At 43.7% G+C, this 22,380-nt stretch overlaps 1 protein-coding gene across 27 annotated transcripts in view; it reads right to left on the bottom strand.

Moving 5' to 3' along the window:
- Kiaa1217 (KIAA1217 ortholog) overlaps positions 1 to 22,380 on the bottom strand; it is an 812,359-nt gene that overhangs the window by 58,192 nt on the left and 731,787 nt on the right. For 24 of the 27 annotated variants that reach the window (XM_075970615.1, XM_075970611.1, XM_075970614.1 and 21 more), the window contains one exon: positions 2,894 to 3,726. In XM_075970615.1, coding sequence (XP_075826730.1) covers positions 2,894 to 3,726 — 833 coding nt within the window. Of the gene's footprint in view, positions 1 to 2,893; positions 3,727 to 8,582; positions 8,789 to 19,976; positions 20,099 to 22,155; positions 22,294 to 22,380 lie in introns of those variants that run through there. The other 3 variants (XM_075970616.1, XM_075970617.1, XM_075970618.1) reach the window with 3 other exon arrangements.

Genomic DNA, 22,380 nt, shown 5'->3' with positions numbered 1-22,380 from the left:
CATGTATGTCTGTGGTGTTTTCTGTGTGTCTGTCTGTATGTGTGTTCAGAGCATGTACGTCTGTGGTGTTTTCTGTGTGTCTGTATGTGTGATCAGAGCATGTACATCTGTGGTGTTTTCTGTGTGTTTGTATGTGTGTTCAGAGCATGTATGTCTGTGGTGTTTTCTGTGTGTCTGTGTCTGTATATGTCTATGCGGTATATGTGAACAGGCGCCCCTGTGGGGTTCTTGTGTTTATATCTATCTCTGTTATATATGTATAATTTATATTTATCTCTGTTATAAATATATATATGTCTGTAGTGTGCATAAGAGTGCATGTATGTATTTATACGTCTGACAGGTGTTATGTATGTATGTGAATAATGTAAGATCTGTGGGAAAATGTGTGTGTGTAGTACTAACCCGTCCACAAACACATAAACACCCCAGCATAATTATCTGTGAAGAAAAGTTAATTAACCAATCAGGATTCACCTAGGCGGGATATGCAAAGTAAAACTCTTCCTTTGTTATTTCACTTTTGGCGAAGGGAGGGATGTGAAAATGTAAAATTACAGCATCACAGTCATCTGTCAGAACACAGTGGTGATGATGACACTATGTTCTAGGTGAGCACTTACTTTTTCTGACTAACTTTTCTAATATTTTCTATTCTAGATATAACATAATTTTATAAAAATGTTTTATAACATGTAAAAAAGAAATCTATAGACTTTTTTTTTGAGATTTGAAGAAATGAAGTCACCGAGGCTGGCAAATCCGTCTATGTAAGGGAGTGAAAATCCAACAAAAACACTGGCAAATGGAGTATGAATCTCCTTTAAGATGCTGGTGAGGAACCCACACATGGAAGACTCTGCACATCCTCGAAGGCTGTGCTTTTGATTGTTGTTTGTTTGGATTTTTAATACAAGGTTTCATAGGCTGACTTTGACACTGCGACAATGTTTTCCTCTTTGTCGTGCCTCCGTGTCTTGAGTGCTGGGATTACAGAGTGCCCTAATTTACCTATTACTGAATCTCTTGACAAATAGGACTAAGATGCTCTGTGGGCTGGATATTTGTGGCATCTGCATCAATGACACCACACTAGGCGCTGGGAACGGAGACGTGGTGGTTTAGAGAATGCCCCTATCTATTTGAACATGGGTCTGCAGCTGGCAGCACTGTCTGAGGATGTTAAGGATCCTGTAAGAAGTGGAACGGGGTGTGGGGGGTGGAGGGATGGAATTTGAGAGTTTATAGATTCGCCCCACTTCTGGTTATCACACTGCTTCCTGTGTGGGGTTAAGATGTGATCTCTCAGTCTCCTGCAAAAGCCTCCTGCTACCACATCTCCCCAACATTAGGGACATCTAGTACTCGATAGCCATGAGCCAAAATAAGCTTTTTCTTTCATAAGTTGCTTTGCTTTCCATCATGGTATTTTATCACAGCAACAGAAAAATAGCTAATACAGAGGTTGTCCCCAGAACCTAGCATGGGAACAATGTCATGTGATGCTCGTCCTCTGCTCCCCTCAAGGCACCCATGGAGTAGGGGTAGCATGGTGGAAATGGAAAGGTAAGAGAGGGTGGATTCTGGTTCTCAGTCTTAGACCCTGGAAGTGGGGCTTTTTAAAAAATATAAATTACTTCACTAAATCTCTGTGCTTCTAATTCTCATCCTCCCCATGACCCACCATTTCCCAGCTGCACCTCACAGACCATTTCAGGGGACACCTGTCACCATGTCTGCTGAGAGCTCAGCACTCACTCCAAGCTCTGCCTTTTTTCTTAGCTCCACATTCTCAAGTCAGTTAGCTAGTTGCTACTTTACCAATGGTGAGAGTTGGACTTTGTTCTTGCATTAATGATCCCATAATGTTCATGCTCATTCCTGTTCCACTCCCCTGAAATTTTTGTGCTGTGAGATTCCTTATGCCTGAACAAATAGGGACAGCCTCACATGGTAAAGTTCTGCTAGAGGCGGCAGGGCTTGGGACTGATTTGAGTGTGAAAACAGTAAGTTAGGAAGACAGTTCACATTCCTTTCACAAGCCTGGACTTTTTATAACGTTATATAACAGTGTGCAACGGAACCATTTTTAGTCAGAAGCAGTAGTTCTGAGCAGGTCCTGAGCAACTTAGTATCTGATTCTTGTATTTTATCCTTTCCGAACCTACATGAAACAGGTAACTTGCCCATTTTACTTCAATTTATCTGCCAAATTTATGATTATAATTATTTTTATTCAGTTCAATTAATTCATGCTAGCGAACTTTCTTCTATGAAATTTTGTTTTCAGTTGTTATTTTGCAGATTTTGGAGGATTTTCAAGATACATTCAAGATATAAATATGCATATGTGTATATATGTAAACTATGAACACTCAGTGTTTTATTCACTAGAAAACTACCCATTCTAGCTCCACTCCCAGATGAGTATTAAATCCAAACATTCCATGTTCATGCAGACTTGTTCTTTCCATTTTCCAAAGCAAGATGAGAAAATGACATTGCATTCTATAGATGTAACACAAATGTCTGTGACCAACAGTTAAGCTTCTCTTCATTTTCTATGACAAACAATTATTATTATGATCTCTCCATCTATCATCTGCATGGTTTCTGTTAATCACCATTTTTCCCAGTTGTTCCAAATTACCTTTGTTTAATGGCAATGCTGTGAGGACCACAGTCGAGGGACAAGAAGCCTAGTGGTGGCTGTGATCTGTCTCTTTTCTCATGGTCACGGGTGGACCTCATTGACCTGACCCCACTCATTTGGAAACCCTGCAGAGAAGGGTCACCTCCTTTGATTCTCAGAATTTTGTTCCCTGCTTCTATCTAGAAAATAGTTTTAGCAACCCACAGGCACAGACCACCCTCGGCCACCCCTATGCCTTACCTGGTTTCTCTGTCTTTGGGGATCGTAGCAGTGCTGTAAGCAAAAACTTGCTTCTCAACTAGAGGAGGCCCCAGGTCTACAAGGCCGGATAATCCTGGAGCGTTTCGTGGCTTTTCAATATACACCAGGGTTCCGGGCTCCTTTTTGAAGGATTGACGACTGGGTGAGGCCCGGTCGGGCTGCAGGGTGTGAGGGGGCCCGTGTGCGTTAAGATGTGGATGCATGTCTATCATTCTCAGGTCACCCACCCGGTGCGGAGAGGCCGGGGGCGTTTTGGAGCCCAAGGTAGGCAAATGGCTGTCAGGGTATTTCCTTGACTTCTGTCTGTATAATGACTGCTCCATATGCATTTCTGCTTGCAAGGAAGGGTTACAGTAAGCACTTGCTGACCGGATCGCAGTGCGGTGATACGCGATGACATGATCTGGAACATCCAAAGGGTGGCCACCGTGGGACGAGGCTATGCTCATGCGTCCTTCGTGGTAGACATAAGGGTCGGCATAGAAGCCCTCATTTCTGAACATAACCAGGTTTTTGTTGCTCATATCCTCGTCGGGCTTCACATCTCTTCTTTCCAAAATGGCGCTGGGGCTTGGGGAGATGGATCTAGAGACTGGCAGGCTGGAGAGTCTGTCCCTGGGGATGGTGGCGTTGCCAGGAATAGCCATGGGGCGGCTGCTCCCGTAAGGAATTCTTGATGGCGAGGGAGGCAAAGAATGGGGCACTGGAGTGGATGGTGGGGAGTTTGGAATTGCATGGGGTGGGTGAGCTGTGGATCCTGGTCTGGGGGCTACAAGGCCATCTCCTCTTGCATAAACAATTTCTCTCTGCATCTGGAAATAAAACAAGGAATCAGAAAACATACATTGATAACCATGGTGTGGGAGGAGCCCCAATGTGACAAGGTGAATTCCTTAATAGGGAAACCTGGCCATGTTTCTTTCCTTCTTACCAGACACTCACACCAGATGGATGGAACCTGAGCATTTATCTTCTTACTGGCAACAAAGTCATGGGTTCTGAGGTGGCAGACACTCTCCAGGTTGACTCATTGCAATCACAAAAAATAAGCTGTCTACTTTGGAGGTGAGCGAGAGCCAAAAGCCAAGGACTGCAATGGCACAAGACAAGGAAATGGATTCTCCCTCAGCCCACCAACCAGTCTGGTACTGCCTACAGGTTGATAAACGCTCATGAAACTTATTTTAGAGATCCAACCCAACCTCTATACAAGAATAAATTCATCTCATTTAAAGCCTAAAATATTTTGCTTGTTTTGTAATGTTGAGGTTCAAACCCAAAGCCTCATAGCTTAGGCAAAGGCGCCCCACCCCACAACTCCATAATAATAAGTCTCTAATAATTTGTGGTAGCAACCTCAAAAAACATCTACCCAGTGACAACAACACAGTGCCACGGTCTGAATATTGAGGCCATAGCTTCTTACAGCCACGTAATAAATGTAAAGCTAATGTATACATAGGTCTAAAAATGTATTTTCCAAGACCTGTGTTGCGCACGTTTTCCTACAGTTAGTCCTGGAAAATAACTAATAAGTACTTCTTCAGGCTAATGATAGGTAGGACCATGGCTAGAAAGACAAAACGCATCCCTGGGAGAAGTGTGGAAGGAGGTTGAAATCACTCATCAGCTCTTGACTTGGGGCCTATGTGAAGGCAGCGTAACAGGCAAGGGGAAGTAAGGAGGTAATAGTAAGGTGATAGAAGAGAAAGAACCAGAAGCATGGTGGAGGCACCATGGAAAGTTTTGATGACACAGCCTGTGGGGCCACATGGTGGTGATGGGTGATGTCACATCACTCAAGTGGCAATGGGACTGGGGTAGCAGGTTACTATAAGCTGGAGGTTAGGGCCAGGTAGCTTAGGTATCCAGGCTGTGGCATTGGCATGGTCAAGGAGAGATAAAGATGCCTATGGCTCTTTGACAAATGCATCTTCAAAGAGAAGCAGTGACAAGAGAATAAAGCTAATGATGAAATGAGGGGGGGGGGATAAATTTGCAACCACATTATTGTGTTATCAAGGACAGAATCCAAACAACAAATAAATCCAGGACATGATTATCTGGTACACTGGTGCTCTGGTCAAGGCAAATACCCATTTGGAGGAAAATACCCATTGGGATTTTCCATTGTCCCCTGAGGGAGAGGAAACGGAAACCATAGTCCCTTATCCTGACTTCCAAGAGATGACAGAAGGGTGCCAATGGTTGGAGGGTAGCTGTGATAGGGTCATGGGAAAGAGCAGGTGGCTCAGACAGAGAAGAACCAGAATGTGCACCCAGAGGACTCATGGTGGGGGAGAGTAGTTTGAATAAAAAGCAGAGTCCATGCCTTGAATAAAAGAAACGGATGCATTACCTCATAAATTTGTCTACTGAACAACTTTTACCAAGACACTCCTAAGAGTCAGGCATCGGGGTATAACTCCAAACACTTTCTAGTTCCCACCACTGAGAAGGAACCAGCTTTCCCTCCATGAAAATCCAGAGCAAGAGTCATTCACTCTTCCACAGCTTCTTATCTTGTGCCCGGCATCCAACGATGCAGAATCCTTAATAGGATCAGGGACTCTTAGGTATTATAATGGATTTTACATAAAATGTGAACAATTAAAACTAAACTGAAACATAGTTACAAAGAGTTAACAACCAAATAGAACCCGTGGAGGGTGTTTCCTGAACTGGCCTTGATTCCCTATGGACTTGAGTGATGCTGGAGACCGAGAGGGAGCAGGCACCTGACTTACAGACGTAGTTTATCTCACTACCCTCTTTCCTCTCCAACACACACGGAGTTCATGCCTTCCCAGGGTAGTCGCTTCCCCTTCTCCATAGCTGACTGTGCTATCTTGAAACTCCCTTTTGTGTCCTTACTTTTATGTTCCATACTTAGTCCTGGATTCCAGGTATCCTAATATTCCTGTGCATATGACCATTTTCTACTCACCAGGCACATGTATGACTCAGGTGTGCAGTTCAGTAGACCGGAAGGGACCCACGCAAAGTCGTTGTGGGGTAATATACCTGATTAGTTCTCCAGAATGGTTGGAACAACCATGGAATGGAAGGTTTGAAAACCATCACAAACCCTTACAAATTCCTTTCCCACTGTCTTGTACAGTTCAGGGCTCAATAAAAACAAAGGTAGGCTCAGTGCATGGCTTTAGAGATCATAAAACCTGAAAGGGTCTGGTTCAGCTGGCAGTGAGCATCTGACGAAATGCAGCCAACAGTCATAACACACAGTACAATAGCCACCCCCCCAAAAAGTCAAGATAAACTCATCACACGGCATTGATTCAAGCAGCTCATTGTGTGAAGAGCATCACACATTCCCAAGACAAATTAACACATAGAAAGTTCTGTTGCCATTATTGTTGAGAATTACAAAGGTAAACAAGATGAAAAATGTCTAGAAGCCATTTGGGATCAGCAACTGCTTTAACCATCTCTGCTTTCCTTTCTTTCTTATCTCTAGATAGCATTTAGTCTTTGGGGATTCCAGCCCAGCTGGGCACAGTAGAAATATCTGTCTTTCTGTTTAGAGAGTAAAAAGAGAGAACAAGATTCTAAACAGTAGAGAAATGCTAAGAAAAATAAGTAATATTAATGAAAAAATGTAAAATTAACTTTAATAAAAATATAGACATGTATCTTTTAAAACAGCAGAGGTGTTTGAATAGGAATTTAAAAATATTTCATGATATGAAAAGACATAGTTAAGAGTTATGAGTATCTTTTATAATGAAATACCAAAAGATTCATTAGAAAAAAATTCTTTAGTTTCAAGTAACATAAATAGATAAATCCTGAAAGAATAAATGAATTAAGAATAATTCTGACACACTGTACTGTGCATTCATGTGAGGAATGTGGGTGTCAGTTAAAACACCGAATAGCCTACCTCTGTCTTGGTCCGGGACCGAATAGCCTACCTCTGTCTTGGTCCGGGACCAATCAGCCCAGAACCTTCATGAATGAGGATAAATCCTGGTTATAGCCATGAGCATCTTATTCTTGCTGACCATGTGGGTATCATCCCTGACCTTCCCATTTCAAAATAATCTTACCATGGTCCAATGGGATCACAGAATGAACCACTGAGTTAGCCACTGGGCATTCAATGTTAACAGAACAGCTAATCTGAGGTGAATGTCTCCATCAACATTAGTGGCATAGCCAAAGCCTCTGGCAAAATGTTCATGTCGCTTTGCCAGACTGAACTTTAGAAAGCACCCTGATCATTTATTTCAACCCCTGTTCTAAATAGAGCCCCAGAAGAGGATGACATGATAATCCCATTAAACTTTGGGAAAATATGGCTTTCAGATGCAAGAGAAGAAACTCTTAACATGAGATGACTTCAGTCCATACAGTCAACGCCTGCGTCCAGCTGACAGCACCTCACCCAGGACCTGGTAGAAGGACTGGGAGATGAGGAAGGAACTTCATGCTGATTTTGAAAACCTAGATTTTATTGACTTCACAAGATACTTGTCTGACTGGCTGTGGGGCAGGTAAGTTTTATAGTTTGTCATTTACAGCAACCTTTGGTGCTCAAGCTTGTGTCCTTATGACTGTAATGTCCTTGTTTCAGGTGTCTACCCCTTTACTTTGCTATGGTTTTTAAAGTACCTTGCTGACAAAAGCCCGACATTAACTATGAATGAGCTTCTCTTATACTAACACCCATGGTCGGGTCTAGGAGACGATTAGCTGACTTGGCATGGTGAGATAAGCAAGGCACATGTACGCAGGACTGCAGCTGTCTCCCACCCATCTCTGGCTCTGCTGCACCTCACTCCTCTTGGCAAGTTAAGAGTAGCTGTGCCCATCATTGATGCTTTCTCTACAGGGAATTTCATGTTGAAGTCTGTATATAAACTGCAGAGTTTTGTTTTACAGAAATAAAAAGAGGGCCTACATACATCTTTCTACTTCCCAGAATTCAAGTCAAGTATTTGGCTGCATAGGCTCCAGGAGAAAAATGTTCAAGCATTCAGCGATGTATGAACCAGGCTATTCTTTCTCTGTCCTTTGCTCGGTATGGTATTGCCTTTCTTTTCCTCTCCTCACTGCTACCCAAACCCCTACTGGGTGGTTGCTGGAGTCTTTCTGACACGGGTAAACAAGGAGGTGTTTTACACGGTCTCATCACCAAGGTGGCCCTGAGTAGCATGCCGCTCTTTCCACTCACAACACCCAGTTCACTAACCCACCCACTCTTCCATCAACCAGGAAACACTAGGGGCCAGTTCAAATTATGTTTGAGTTAGGCAGCTGTACATATAGCTGCCTTTCATTTCCCCCAAGCCTAAGACAAGGCAAGAATCACTCAGTTGGGAGTTTGTCGAAAGTAAGACAAGAAGGAACATTTTTAAATGGTTTCTGGAAAAGAAAATCTAGCACGTGCAAACAACGTCTCACTTACCATCTTCTGCGGCAATGTTCCCAGAATCGTGTCTCTTTCTGAAGCATTTACAGCACATACAGATACGCTTTGTGGGGAGGGCATAATATGCTCCGCTTACCCTGTTTCAAGCCCCACCCTTCCAAGTCTAGAATCTGTACGTGGCCTCCTCCATCAGACCACATAATAAAGTGTCGGGGGAAAACAGAGAGGCACCCTTAGAAATGTTTTCACCCTCAAAGAACAAAAGCCACTTACTGTTTGTCTGACGGAACCACCTGTGTAACTGATGCCGTGAAAAGGCCCATTGGCTCTGTGCCGGGTTACGGTGCTCCTTTGTTTGAGATCCTCATCCGAGTCCTCAGGCCCTCGCTTGGGTGATCCAGACAACTTCTCTTCAGTGTCCAAATCACCACAAGGGCGCTCAAATACTAAAATACTCCCCAACGAAGACCGGTTTGTTTTGCCCGGTTTTCAGAGCAAAGCTGCCACAGGCATGGATAAAAAGTAGCTCGCCCCACGATAAGCCAATTTCTCCTCCCCTTGGAAATTAGTCACTGAATAACCTCAGCTCTCATCCAACCACAGGCTACTGCGTGGGTGACTCAATCCTTCAACAATTGCTTACAGGGAAACCCATAGCAAGGAAGGCTCAACGCTGAGAGCCCGGGGTAAACGGGTTAACAAGAAAAGCTATATTACCCAACAGAATCTACAGAAAGCAAAGATGATCCTTAAAGCCGACCAAGAGCCAGCCACCAAGAAGCAAAACCAACAGAGAAGCGGGTGTGCTAATTATCCCTCAGGACCAATTCTCACAGCAGCTTCCTGTTATGGGTGCTGGAAAAAAAAATCTGGCTCAGCACCAAGACTTCCTTCTCCTGCTAGACTTTTGAAGTCTGGTTACTGGCAAGTAAAGGCAACCTATTTCTTCCCTAGGTTTGTGGTACCTGAGGGAAGACAGAGGGAGGGAAAAGAAGCTGTCTACTAATTAACCCGCCGGCTTAACCAGGCTGAGCTCTCAGTCCTCTGCAGCACAGGGCTAGCAATGGCTATGGGGCTAGAAAACCCAGTTGAGACGAGGGGAAAGAGAGGGCAAGCCGCAGCTGCAGAAAGAGGCACTCTGAGAAAGGCAAGCAGCTCCTGGCAGCCCCACCCTAGGCAACAAGGAAGAGAGAGCCAGGGGTTCTCCAGAGGCGTCCTCTGGGGAAGGCGCTGTACAGCCTGCTCTTCCAGGGAGACGGGGACAAGAAGGGGCGCGCGTGTCTACCAGAAGTAGCTCGCTGGAGGACAGGTGTCAGCACTTGGCTAACAAAAGGTCAGTGAGGCAGAAGCCAAGGCGTCCCTTGGCTCCCAGAAGCACTCTGTTTAGCCACTCCCCTGTTCTCTGAGCCCTCAGGGACAGTACAACACCCAGCTGGGAAGCACGCAACACGGAACCTCAGACCTTGGGCTGGCTTTAAGCCACACCTCACTACCACACTCGTGGCTGCTGGAGCATTTTTAAAAACATTTTTAGGCTGTCAGAGGTTGTTTTTTGTGACCAAAAGAATTTTGTGACGTCGCTGAAGTTCAAATGCAGTCAGCACTGCGAACTCACCAAAGGAACCGTTTCCTACCACCAAATCGCTTGCGGTTATTAAGGGAGGGGACGTTGGTGCCCACGACACCACCACCCTCCTAAGACGGCCCATTAGAAACAATATTTTGATGAAGTGGTTGTAACAGATGCCACCTAAGAGGTTGGGAAAGTGGAGAAGGGATCTGAAAACCTTTATTTTGATTTTTTAATCTAATCAGCAAGGATTTGTTATTTCTCACCGGGCTACGGCTCCCAGGCATCTGGCATACATTTGGCGGGTTTTGTTGGGTCACAGAAAGGATTTCCAGGAAGGGGAATGTAGAGGCTGACCTTCATTGTCTGTAGAAGCCACATCCAGGCCTACTACACCCCCAATGTCTTTGTTTAATGGCATAGGGTGCAACATGGCTCTTTGAATGATTTCCCTGGTATCTTCCTGTGCAGGACCACTTCCCACCCCAAACCAGAAGCGACAGACCCTCAGTGCTCTTTGGCTGAGTGAATCATGCCATAATCAACATATTCTTTCATGACAGCCACCTTAAAGAGTGGTGGCTTCTGTTGACCCTGCTACCATGTGAGTCCGTGGTACCGTGGGAGGCAGTCTGGCCTCCCTCTCCCATCTCTTCCTTCCCACTGCTTCAGAACCATATCCTTTCACTTTCGAAGTGCTCCAGGGCACTCTGCACAGTGCCCCGGATTCATCCTTACATGGTAGTAATTCACTGTCAGGGGTTTGAAAGGCAGCCCGATCCTGTGGTGAATACGGATGAACTAAATGCTCTACAGTAAGCAGGGATCTGATCCCAGAGAAGAGAGATGCTTTGCTGTCCAAGGCTTGGAAAGAAGTGCCTAATGAAGCATCCATTTCTGAAAAAATGTCCCAGTGCTGAACATAGACCCACAGAGCAGCTCACACTCTACAGAAGACCCCTTAACCCTTTCCCACTAGTCCAAGTGCTGCCAGTTCCTGGTATCTCAAACTCTAGCTTGACCATCAGGTTGCTCTCAGTCTTGCCTACCTTTCCGTCAGCAGCCTTTGTGAGGCTGCTACTCATTTCCCATCTTCTCTTGTTGGACTAAGGCTGCAGGTGAAGTGGAAGCAGTTCCTCTCTTTCAGGTTAGCACTGAGAAAGGCCTTGCCTGTAGATAGGCAGGGTTAGCTCAGTAGGACACAATGCTTATTCTCTGGGAAGACCAATAGCATCGTAAAATTTGTTCCTAATTCTTCTTTCTCATTCATTATCAACTTTAGAAATACATACGTAAAAAGAAACTCCAATGTGCCTATAGACATACACATGGCATCATAAAAGTAAATAATTATCATGCTGGAAATATTTCAAACTCATCTTGCTTATAAAGTTAAAATTGTAAGGATGGTCATTTGTGAGGTCTTATTAATCAATTAATATTTCATTTGCTCATAAATGGACCATCTCCCAGACATGAGACAGACTGTTGCCAAAATTATTGGATTCTCAGTAAAGAGATGATCCAGTCAGCAGTTAGCTTATGGCTATATTTAACGTGAGTGTTATTCCCAGAAATTGTTTGACATGGAGAATCTAGTTGGGCCCTACACCACTTGATCTGGTGGACCAGCCCTGTGCCCAACAGTGACTAAAGATGCTTGGACTGGGGCAGAATAAAGAAAAATATTAAGTACATTATCTAACTTCCAAGTCACAACCAGTGATAGGGCAGAGCTGCAGGGCAGATAAAAGAAAAACTCCCCTCTCCCATGGATACTTGACTTCCACAGGGATGGCTACTCCCTCTGTCATGGGCCAAGGACAACTCTGTCTGTTGTGTGATCACAGTTAGTAAAATCATATCTTCTTACAAACATTTCCAACACACGGAACAAACAGCTCCTTGTCTGCTCTTCGCATCCCCCCATGCTTCAGCAGGGACAAAGGTCTTTTGTGCTCGGATCCCTTTCAGGACTTCTAGATTTGCTGTTGGCATATTATCTAGGTGCTCAACTCAGTGGCTTACACGGTTCCCTTTGAGTAACAGCTATTGAAATGCCTACTTAATTATTAACATGTACCTTAAATGTATAATATATTGCATTATCAACTTACAATGTTTCTGTGAAAGAAATTTTAAATGTACCCTCGAGCAAATACATATGATAATCGCATCATAGTTTTGTACCACACAAAGTGCTTTCAGTTATGATTTTATTTTATGGACTCCAGAAGTCAGTGAGATACATAGGGCAGGTACTACTGTCCTGAATGGCTAGGGCATGCGATGTAGGAAGTTAAGAACCTCGCTCAGCATCATGCATCATGCAGCAAGTACATACATGTAGTAGCCTTAGTCATATTCATCTGTAGGAGATAAGTTCCAACACATAACTAGATGCCTGAAACGGCAGATAGCACAGAATATTATATATATACATTTCCTTCTACACATATCCCAAAGAGATCAATAGCAATAATGCATTTGGGATAATTATAACAATAAAATTTTAAAAATTGTAATAAAAGCTACTTAGAACTTATAAACTGGTTATTCTTAAATATCTATTGATTAGTTTTAGATAAATCAAGATTGATGTTGGGGAGCTGAAATCATGGGATGGGAAATTAAATACAAATATTAAATATGATATATATATATACACACACACACAGATATCAATTATTTATGCACTAAAATGTCTGATGTATTTGATTAAAATCTCTCTCTGAGCATTATGATAGTGGTGTCATAATCTACTCCAGTTATGCTCCTGGGGACCACAGCTCTCAAAGTTAACTCCTGCATATCTCTCAGGAACGCATTAACCAGTGACCCAGGCACAGGTCCCTTCTCTTGACCCTATGTCCAGCCTTTCTTTCAATACAGAAACTGACTGTGTTATGACTGAAGAAACTTAGATACCATAGCAAATAGCTTTAGGATGATTGCAACAATGTGAGAAATAAGACGTCTGCTTATTTTGGCTTGATGACATAGCAAGTCTAAACTTACCACATGAGTTCATAACGATTTATATAGAATTGTAACCACGACAACTGTAGATTAGGGACACAGAGTTCCAGGGCTCAGTAGAGAAAAACGATGGTGGATACCTGAATGAATGACAGAACTTGGAAAGCAAATGGTCACTTAGCATCCTCACCCTTACCCTTGGGAGATGCATGAAGGTTCTGTTGCTGCTTAGCAGAACAAGCACAACACAGTGGGAGCTGCACTGCAGAGCCTATTGTAAACAGTCTGCTGCGGCTGGTGAGAGGTGCTCTGCTGAGCCATCATTTTTATCCACAGCTAATGTGTCAAGAGAAGAAAAGACTGTAACAGAAACAAGTCCCAGGGGATAACTCTGGAGGACATAATTTACAAACCCAAACTCTCGGCCAATAAATGTCAAACAACAGTGGAGTTTCAGAGCAAAAGAGCCTTGTGGCAATTTACCTTTGATTCAAAAGGGTCTTCTGCTCTGCCCTTAAAAGTAGCTTCCAGTGTCAGTCACTTCCATGGGCATCCAAGGAAGGAGGATGCTTACGGGTAAGGCTGCCAGTAGATGCTGTGGTACAGGGAAAAAGTGGCACCTGCTCAGTCCTTTCAAAGACACCCCAACTTTGTATTTGTAATGAAGATGCCCTTGAAACCCAATCTGTGTTCCTGGGCTTTAGATGGAGCCTGAGACAAAGAATACAAACACCTGCGAGTATTTGGACCAGATTATTATTCCTGAATGACCTCCAAGGGTGTCTCTCAAAAATCAGTGCAGACAGACTGGCAAGATGTCTCAGTAGGTAGAAACACGTGGCCCATAAGCCTGATAACCCGAGTTCAGTCCCCAGAACTCACGGTAGAAGGAGAATGATGGAGGTGAGTCTCGTATCTTATCTGTTGCTTTTATTGGTTAAGTAATAAAGGAGAGAACCAACTCCCAGAAGTCATCCTCCCATTGCCAGCCATGGGCCATGACATGTGAATGTATATGCAGGTGGACCCCACTCACATGCACAATACACCACCAGCAACAACAATAATAATAACTTTTAAAAGTAAAAATATCCATGTAGAATGATGGATATTCCAACACCAGTCTGGAATGAATCACTGAAACTGCCTTCAAGTTCAAGAATTAACATGGGCGTCTTAACCTTTAACTTCCTGTAATACCCACTCCAACAATCTGATGCTGTGAATTCATAGAGTGCTGAGTAGCTACTGTCTGTGCTAAATCTGGAGCTACAACTGATGAGGAAGAAGGGATCTGGTGAGACACAGTCCTTACCGGGCACTGTGGCATCAGTCTTTGATCCCGGTACTCAGGAGCAGAGTCAGGCACATCTCTGAGTTCAAGGAGAGCCTGGCCTGCACACTGAGTGAGCTCCAGGATAGACAGAGATGTAGTCATATAGTGAGGCCCTGCCTCAAAATAAACAAACAAATAAATAACCACACAATCTCCTACCTTTGAGGAAGGCACAGTTTGGAAGAGAAAGTTAAGCATGCACATATATATTCAAAATAGATCCAGAAAGAACCATTGAAATGAGTGCACTAGACAATACTCCCAGGACCGGAAGGACGAGAGCCTTCTGATATTAAGCTGTTAGGTGGCAATAAAAATCATGATTGCCTATGATTTCTCCAGCAGTGAATACTTAAATCTGTTCAACTAAATTTGCCAGGAAAAGTTGGATATAGGAAAGGAAAGCAATGGTTTTAGAAATTTGCTATTTATCAATTGCTTTCTAGACTTAGCCACTGGCTCCCTAAATATTCCTATCATGTAACTCTCACCTCCATTTTCCAGATGGACAAACTGACCCAGAACTTCAAGAGTCTCATCCAAGACAAAATCCAGGCCCAGAATCTTCAAGATGCGGAGCAATCTTACAGTTGGTATCTAGAGACCAGTGTTTGGGTCTGACCTTGGGGGGCTCTGAGGTCAGATCCTAGAGACCAGTGTTTGGGTCTGACCTTGGGAGGGTCTGAGGTCAGATTCTAGAGACCAGTGTTTTTGTCTGACCTTGGGAGGGTCTGAGGTTGAGTTACAGGTCAGATCCTAGAGACCAGTGTTTGGGTCTGACCTTGGGAGGGTCTGAGGTTGAGGATTATTTTGATACAAAATCAAGTGCAGAGATATCTGAACAAAGGCATCTCTGCTATTTGTTTCAGAAGAGGAGGGTCAAACAAACCAAACATATCCACATTCTCCAAAACTGCAGGAGAAAGTCTTCGAGACAGTGACTCCGGGATTCCCGTGAACTCCACAAAAGCGCCCCATTCTGAAGGAATACCTTTGTGTTTGCAGTTCAAATATCAAGTGGGACAGCCGGTGAGCGTGGCTTGGAAATCTGAGCCGGTCAGCAGAGCCACTGCCTTGCCTTATTTGGATAAATAACAGCCTCAAAGACAACCAGTTTGGAAGTCATACATGCCCTGTGGCTAAGCCTGGCAGCATCTCTGCCCATGCCTTGCCCTGCCCTGCTCCAGCAGCAGATGGAAGAACTGAAGCAGACATCACCATCCCTTCGCCACCAGGCTGATCCTGATACAAAATGTCTTCACCTCAGACACCAGACCTGCTTCTCCAAGTTCCAAGAACATACATCCAGAATCATGGGCATCCCCACTCTCAGGTGATGCCCTGAATTCGAAAACCAAGTAGTCCTAAGAAACCAAATGATTAGTTAGCAGCTCAGACACTTCCTGGAGAGACATCATGTCCTATGTGACAAAATGCAAAATGCGTACATCATGGAAGGAGGGCGATACAATCTAGTTGTTCTTGCTAGTGCTGTCCCCTGAAAAGTGAATCCTTGTCCCACATGGCACAGGAAGAAAAAGTGCTGGGTTCTATGGAGCATTTTCAAAGACCCGAAACTGCACCTAGAATTTTGCATTCACTTTAAAGATAAGCTCCAGCTTGAACAACTTACTTTCTTTCTCCCACTGCTCAATGCAACATTCAGCCTTTCCTCCTTTTTAGTATGTGTGTGTTCACTTAAATTTCTTCCTTTTCTGAAAAACACCATGGGGTAAAATTTCTCCCAGGAAGCATAGAAAGACAGAGGTCAACAAATAGATGGCCTGTGCTCTGGTCTATCGACATATATAATTAGCCCCTACCCCTTCCAAAGTTTGAAAGAATTTAATCAGCCTCATCAAGTGTTGCCCCTCCCCATCACGGTGCTAAAGGAAGGAAGTGCAGTGTGGCAGAACCACACTGAGTTATGGCTAAACAGGCTTGATTTCTCCTAGGAGTCTCATCTCCATCATGGGTTCCCAAACTTCACTGTGGCCGCGGCCATGAGTTTCACTGAGCTTCTAACTGTGTAGCTGTATTGTTCCAGAAATGCCTCCTGAGCTTGCCCTTGTCAGGCCATGAATAGTAAATGACTTAAATCATTGCTACATTAGCTGAGATGTAGAAATGCATGAAAAACTTGCATTATTTTTAATATCACCAACAAATATTCATGGGCTCCTCACTGAGTTGTGAGGCAAAACAAAGTGTATAAAATGGATAATATTCACTTGAATATATTCACAGGAGGATGAAGAAAATAATACCTTCTGTTGGTAAAACAGAAGAACTCATGAATGAATGGCAATTCAGAATGTAGGCAATGTATACCTTGTTGTAATATATCTCAAAGACTGTATCCTTGAGGAGAAAAGTCCGAGTATAAGGCATGGACTTACATTTAAGAAGATATATGAAAATATTCTTGCTGATGCCAGTAAGATGACTTATGAGGTAAAGGTGCCAACAGACAGGCCTGATAACGGGAGTTCAATCCTGGGGATCCATGAGGTAGAAAGAAAAGAAGCAACTGTTGTAGAACATTATTCTAAGGTGTGTTACGTTTGTTTATGCTGTGGAACATTTGTTTAATGATGCAAAAATGTGTTACATTCTTTAATGTTACATTTGTTTAACTCTGTAAAGCTGTGTTACTTTACCTCACTAAAACACTGATTAGTCTAATAAAGAGCTGACCAGCCAACAGCAAGGCAGGAAAAAGGGCAGGCGGGGCTGCCAGGCAGAGAGAAATAACTAGGAGAAATCTGGGAGGAGATCAAGGAACAAGAAAAAGAGGGGACATCCGCCAAGCTACACAGTTAGTCATGGAGTAAGAAGGAAACAAACATCTGGGTACCTTAAGACAGTACTCGGGGAAAAAAATTATATTTTACTCTTGCCCAAAATTGGACATTGCTTTTGAGACAGGGTTTTTCTGAGTATCCCTGACTGTCCTGGAACTAGCTCTGTAGACCAGGGTGGCCTCAAACTCACAGAATTCTGGCTGCCTCTGCCTCCTGTACTGGGATTAAGGCATGTGCTACCGCCACCTGGCAAGTGCATATCATTCAACAAAAATTGTGACTCAAAGTTCCACCTTTGACTTATTTTTATGCCCTAATCTCAAGGTGAAACAGAATAGAAACTTATTAGCATTTTCCTAAGTTTCTTCAGATATTGCTATAAATAATAAAAATACAGAAACATTTTAGAACAACATATTTCAGTCTTAAAATGGCTACATTAACATAATTACAGCCTTGGATGCCAATACGGCCACATTTCTCATTTTTATGAGAATACAGAGGTTCTCTTAGATCACAAGCTAATAGGCCCCTTGGTCTAAATATACACAGAGAAATCTGCCACAGATTTCTGGAGTGATGAGGTCTGACCCTGTAGATATCGGGCTGGGTACATTAGTCTGCAGCAGGGAGGGTCCTTTCTCCTTCTTCTTCTGCCTTTAAACAGCTGCTAGCAAATATATTTTTAGATTCGCTTTTAAAGGAAAGCAAAAACGCTATCTACTTTTGGAGATGCATCTAGAATGTTCCTTCACTCACAACCACATGGTGCCAACCATCTCCAGAAAGTTGTAATCAACATCTGTCCTTGGAGGTCAGCACAAAACGCAGTCCTACACGTTCATCTTAAATGAAGTATCTGACTCTGATCACGTAGTGGTGAGCCTCCTGAGGAACACACATCAGCGTTTAGGTTCACGGAGAAAATTTCCACTGTGCGTGTGCTTTGGCTTTCTGCTGTGTACAGCTGTGTTCAACAGTTCTTGCTACTCCATTAAGGGTGAATGAGAAGTGATGGGTTCAAAGGGGTGAAATGGCAAGGTGAACCATAACCTTTGATGTTCCAGGAAAAGGAAAGAAAGAAAGAAAGAAAGAAAGAAAGAAAGAAAGAAAGAAAGAAAGAAAGAAAGAACGAACGAACGGAAGGAAGGGATGAAATCAGTGCATGTGTGGACCTGGACTAGCGAATGAGCCAAGCATAGCGTTCATGCTTCAGGAATGTGGCGTGGCTTGGTGCTGCCATACAATGGCTTAAGTGAAGTCCCGGATGTTCACACCTCTGATTAGGAGAGGCCTCGAGGAAATATATCCGCACAAAATGACTTCATGAATACCGCCTCTTTTGTGGGGAATAGAAAGATGCTGGAGTCCTGAGAACTCTTCAAGTGGAATTAGGTGGGATTTTAACAACAAAATGATGCTTTCTTTTCAGTTATACACAATCCGTAATAATTACACCTTCCATGACCCCCAGCTTAGACTTCATCCTAAAGTTTCAGTCCATGGGATTAACTCTTCATTCACAAGACAGGATTGCCATTTAGGCTCTAACCCTATTCTAGCTAAACTATATCACTCATTTAATAATTTTCTTTAAGTCAGTTTTAAACTGACTTTTAACTGCTTAACTGGGAGCAAAACAACAATACTCATTAGTTCCTAGGCCCTTGATCTCACAAATCTTTTTAAAAACCATTAAAGGCGATATTATACAATGACTAAAATTTAGGCCCGTGTAGTAGCACACACCTGTAATGCTAGCCACTGAGGCCGGCATGGGATACATAGTGAGACCCCCAGAAATAACAGAAGTGAAAGGATGCAAAACCCCTTTCCCATGCATCACCTAAAAACCAGTGGTGCAAGGGGAGTTTGAAAACTACTTTGCAAGTAATTTGGCCACAGAACATTAAGCCTGCACACAAAACGATGGCGGGCAAGACCTGCTGCAACGGAGAATTGGACAACTAAGGATGCTGCTGCAACACTGTGCAACTTCGTGGAAGCCAATAGTTTTTGATTTATTCAGTGTATCGCATAATTTGAAGCAGCTGCTATTTCTCAATTGACTTGATGACCTATTCCCTTTCCATAAAAATACAGGATAGTCTAAATTTGGTTAGTTCAACATCTATTTTTGGTGCCGGCACATGCATTTCCAATTAATGAACCCTAGCTCTGACAGGCTCTCTGGTTCGTTTTTAGTAAGATAATCAAGAAGAGAGATGTGGGCTGCTTTCTGGAGAGTAAATGAAGCAAGCTGTACCAGCTACAGCCATGGATGCTGGGAGGTGGATAGTCTTCCCAGACCTGCCAAGAAAACCTCTGGGAAGCTGGGCATGGAGGCTTAGTGTCCTCATGAATACCTGGAAAGAATAAGCGAGTTGGAGGACAACCTTGGCTTCATAGTAACTTCAAGGCCAGCTTACATTACACAGTGAGTCTGTGTCTCTTCTGTGTCTCTCTGCCTCTCTGTCTCTGCCTCTGTCTCTCTCTCACACACACACCCACACACCCCAGATGAGACACAGAGGAACGAGAGCAGTAGCAAAGGTCCACCCAGCATGGCAAGGGGTGAGGATAACGAACTGGTCTGGGGCGGGCAGCTGGGGCTCCTTCACCATTTTTTACCCCTTTTTTGGTTTGTAAACCTGACTAAATCTCTCCCACCACACTAAGCCTCTTGGATGTGAACTTCCAGGTGAATGGTTCACAAAAGGTGATGCCTAAGTCCCTCTTTCTAGCTGTTGGGCCCAAAGACTTCAAATTGGTCAGGCTTAGCCACTGAGGGAAGGAACACCAACTGCATAGGTCATGTGTGTTTCCTGAGTCATGAGTATAAAGGAGTATTTCCTCAAAAGCAGAGGAAACACTTCTCGCTCCTGCACATCACACTTCCCCGTGGGGAAGCACCCTGGAGAGAAATGTCACTGCGCATCTTTAACACATTCAAATGTATATGAAAACAGCCCACTCACCTGAGATACTTTGCGAAAGGCACAAAAATGGTCAGCCTGTCTCGGAGCAGGACGCCAGACCTGGGAAGCCTGGGCTGATAATGCCCGGAACAGTCCGGCAGAGTCTTGACAGCCCTGGCGGAAATCCACAAGCAGTATGGAATAGTGAAAGTGCGGCCAGAGAACCTGAGAGAAGGAGGTTCACAGCTGGGAGACAAGGAAGCAGGCTCCCAGTCAAAGGCCACTTCTGCTAACATCAAAGAAAGGGGGCGTGGCTTGCATAGGAGAGGCAGGGGGTGTGGCAAAACTTTTCCTGCACTAGGCTTCGGATGGGTGGGGGCTGGGAGCATTCAGAGGAGCGAAGCTGTTTCAAGCGATGTTTAGGTGGGCTGGTTGTGTGGCCAACCTTGGATTTCAGATCAACGACAGCATAGTCAATTAGTGTATATTAATTTACAAAAGAAGTTGTTTTGAAATTTTTATAATTTGCTGTAATAGGGTTGGAGGCAGGAGGCCTTGATCCTGAAACCAAATCCTGTGTGGTGCTAACAGCTGCATCCCTGGTGAGAACTTTGCATAACAAACCACCAGGATGGACACTTTCTGCTGTCAGGCTGTGGTCTGGATCTTCAGGAGGGGCTAAGGAGAGCAGGGAAGGCTAAGCAAGCCTGCAGCCCTAACTCTAGAACCTCCCCCTCCAATATACTCCAGCTTTGCTCTTGCCTCTTTCAGAGAGGGCACTGGGGAGGTACCTGGAGCAGTCTCTCCTAAAGACTCTCAGGTCCGTTTTTGAGCTCACAAACACACTCCCCGCTCTGTGCCACAAACACAGTTCTTGCTTGTTGTGTGGAAAGGAAATGGCAAAAGCCTGCAGCAGAGACAGTCGCTCATGCCAGGGGTTTTCATTTTCTCCACTGTATCTGGTGCTGACTGCCTTCCTGTCATTTTCACTTGTAATCCCCGTCCAGGGGCGAACATAAACATCAGGTCGTGCAGGGTTAGGCTTTGAAAGGTCCTAATTTACAAAAACCAACCAAACAAGAGACTCCCAAACAACAGCAAAACCCACTACAGTACAAAACAGTACCTTGACACTGAGTAAATATGACTTTTTAACTACTCCCAAGGTAAATTATCTGCATTGGCTCCAGGCCTGAAACTCAGCTCTTGACAAGGCTGTGAATCTAAGACAGGGACACAGAGGCTTTGGAGAGAAAGCCTGGGTTTCAGTCCCAACTCTGCTACTTACTAGTGTGTGATCTTGTTACTTCATCACTCTCAGCCTCAGTTTTCCAATCTTAAAATGGGTACCACAGTACTTATGTCATAGGGTTACCATCATGACGATAGGAAATGATACATGGACTGCACATCACATTGGCTAACAATGTCCTACATTTTAAAATCATCTACAAACAGGGATTTAAACACTACAGGATGGATAATCAGATCCATGCATGTGTTCCTTTAATAGGAAGCTGACAGGCTTAAAAGGGCATGCCCCTCATTAAATTCATTTAAATGTTTTCTATAATGTGATTTTTACATAGACCTATTGTGACAAATAACCAGGATTTCTTTCAAAGACGTTCAGGCAATCATTAAATTTCACATAACAGGCTATTTCAAAACTGGACCCTTATTCAGCATTCCTTCCTCAAGGTTAAATTGACATCTTTCTAATTTTCTTTCTAAACTAAAATAATTGAACAATTTAAGAAGAATTTCACTGGAAAAAGAACTTAGTAACCTCCCAGAATACTACAAGCCACACAGAGTTTTCTCTTATTTCTCTTAAATCTTCTCTACTGATCTCAGAGCTGAATGAAAGATATCTTTATGAGGATACTGCCGATTGCCACAAACCCATTAATGAATGAGCCCTGTTTAGGCAAACTGTACTAACTTCCCAACGGCTTTCCTAAGATACAAGGTAAAACAGAAACAGGCTCACGGCTCTGTAGTTCAGAGACAGCCTAGTGGAATCAAAGGGGGGACCTTTAAAAAAACAGACGAATTCCAGCAACAATGAGATGGTTTGCAAAGCAACACACAAGGAGTTCAAACAAAACCTCCAACTCCAGCTCCTCACTGGAGAGAACACAGGAGATGTACAGCGAGGGAGGGAGGGTACAGCCCGAGCCGGAGCCGGACAGAGCAGTATTGAGGGACTGCGTTCTGTTTTAAAGGCAAATCTTACCTTTCATCTTCCGTGGCCCGTTCTTTTCTAGAAAAAACTTTCTGGACTCACAGGGACCTCAGGGCCACCCATCCATCTGTCGAATGCTTCCAGCCCCGTCTCTTCATGGTGACTACATGCGAGGCTTTGCTTTCTTACAGAAGGAAGCTTTTAGTCAAAACATGTGGTTTAAAGGAGCAATCTCCACCCTTGTTAAAACTATTTCACGGACATCCAGAGGTATGA

This window comes from Microtus pennsylvanicus, chromosome 4, assembly GCF_037038515.1.
Source record: "Microtus pennsylvanicus isolate mMicPen1 chromosome 4, mMicPen1.hap1, whole genome shotgun sequence".
Classification (NCBI taxonomy): domain Eukaryota; kingdom Metazoa; phylum Chordata; class Mammalia; order Rodentia; family Cricetidae; genus Microtus; species Microtus pennsylvanicus.
The sequence above is the reverse complement of the archived record's forward strand: the minus strand, read 5'-3'. Positions and strand labels throughout refer to the sequence as shown.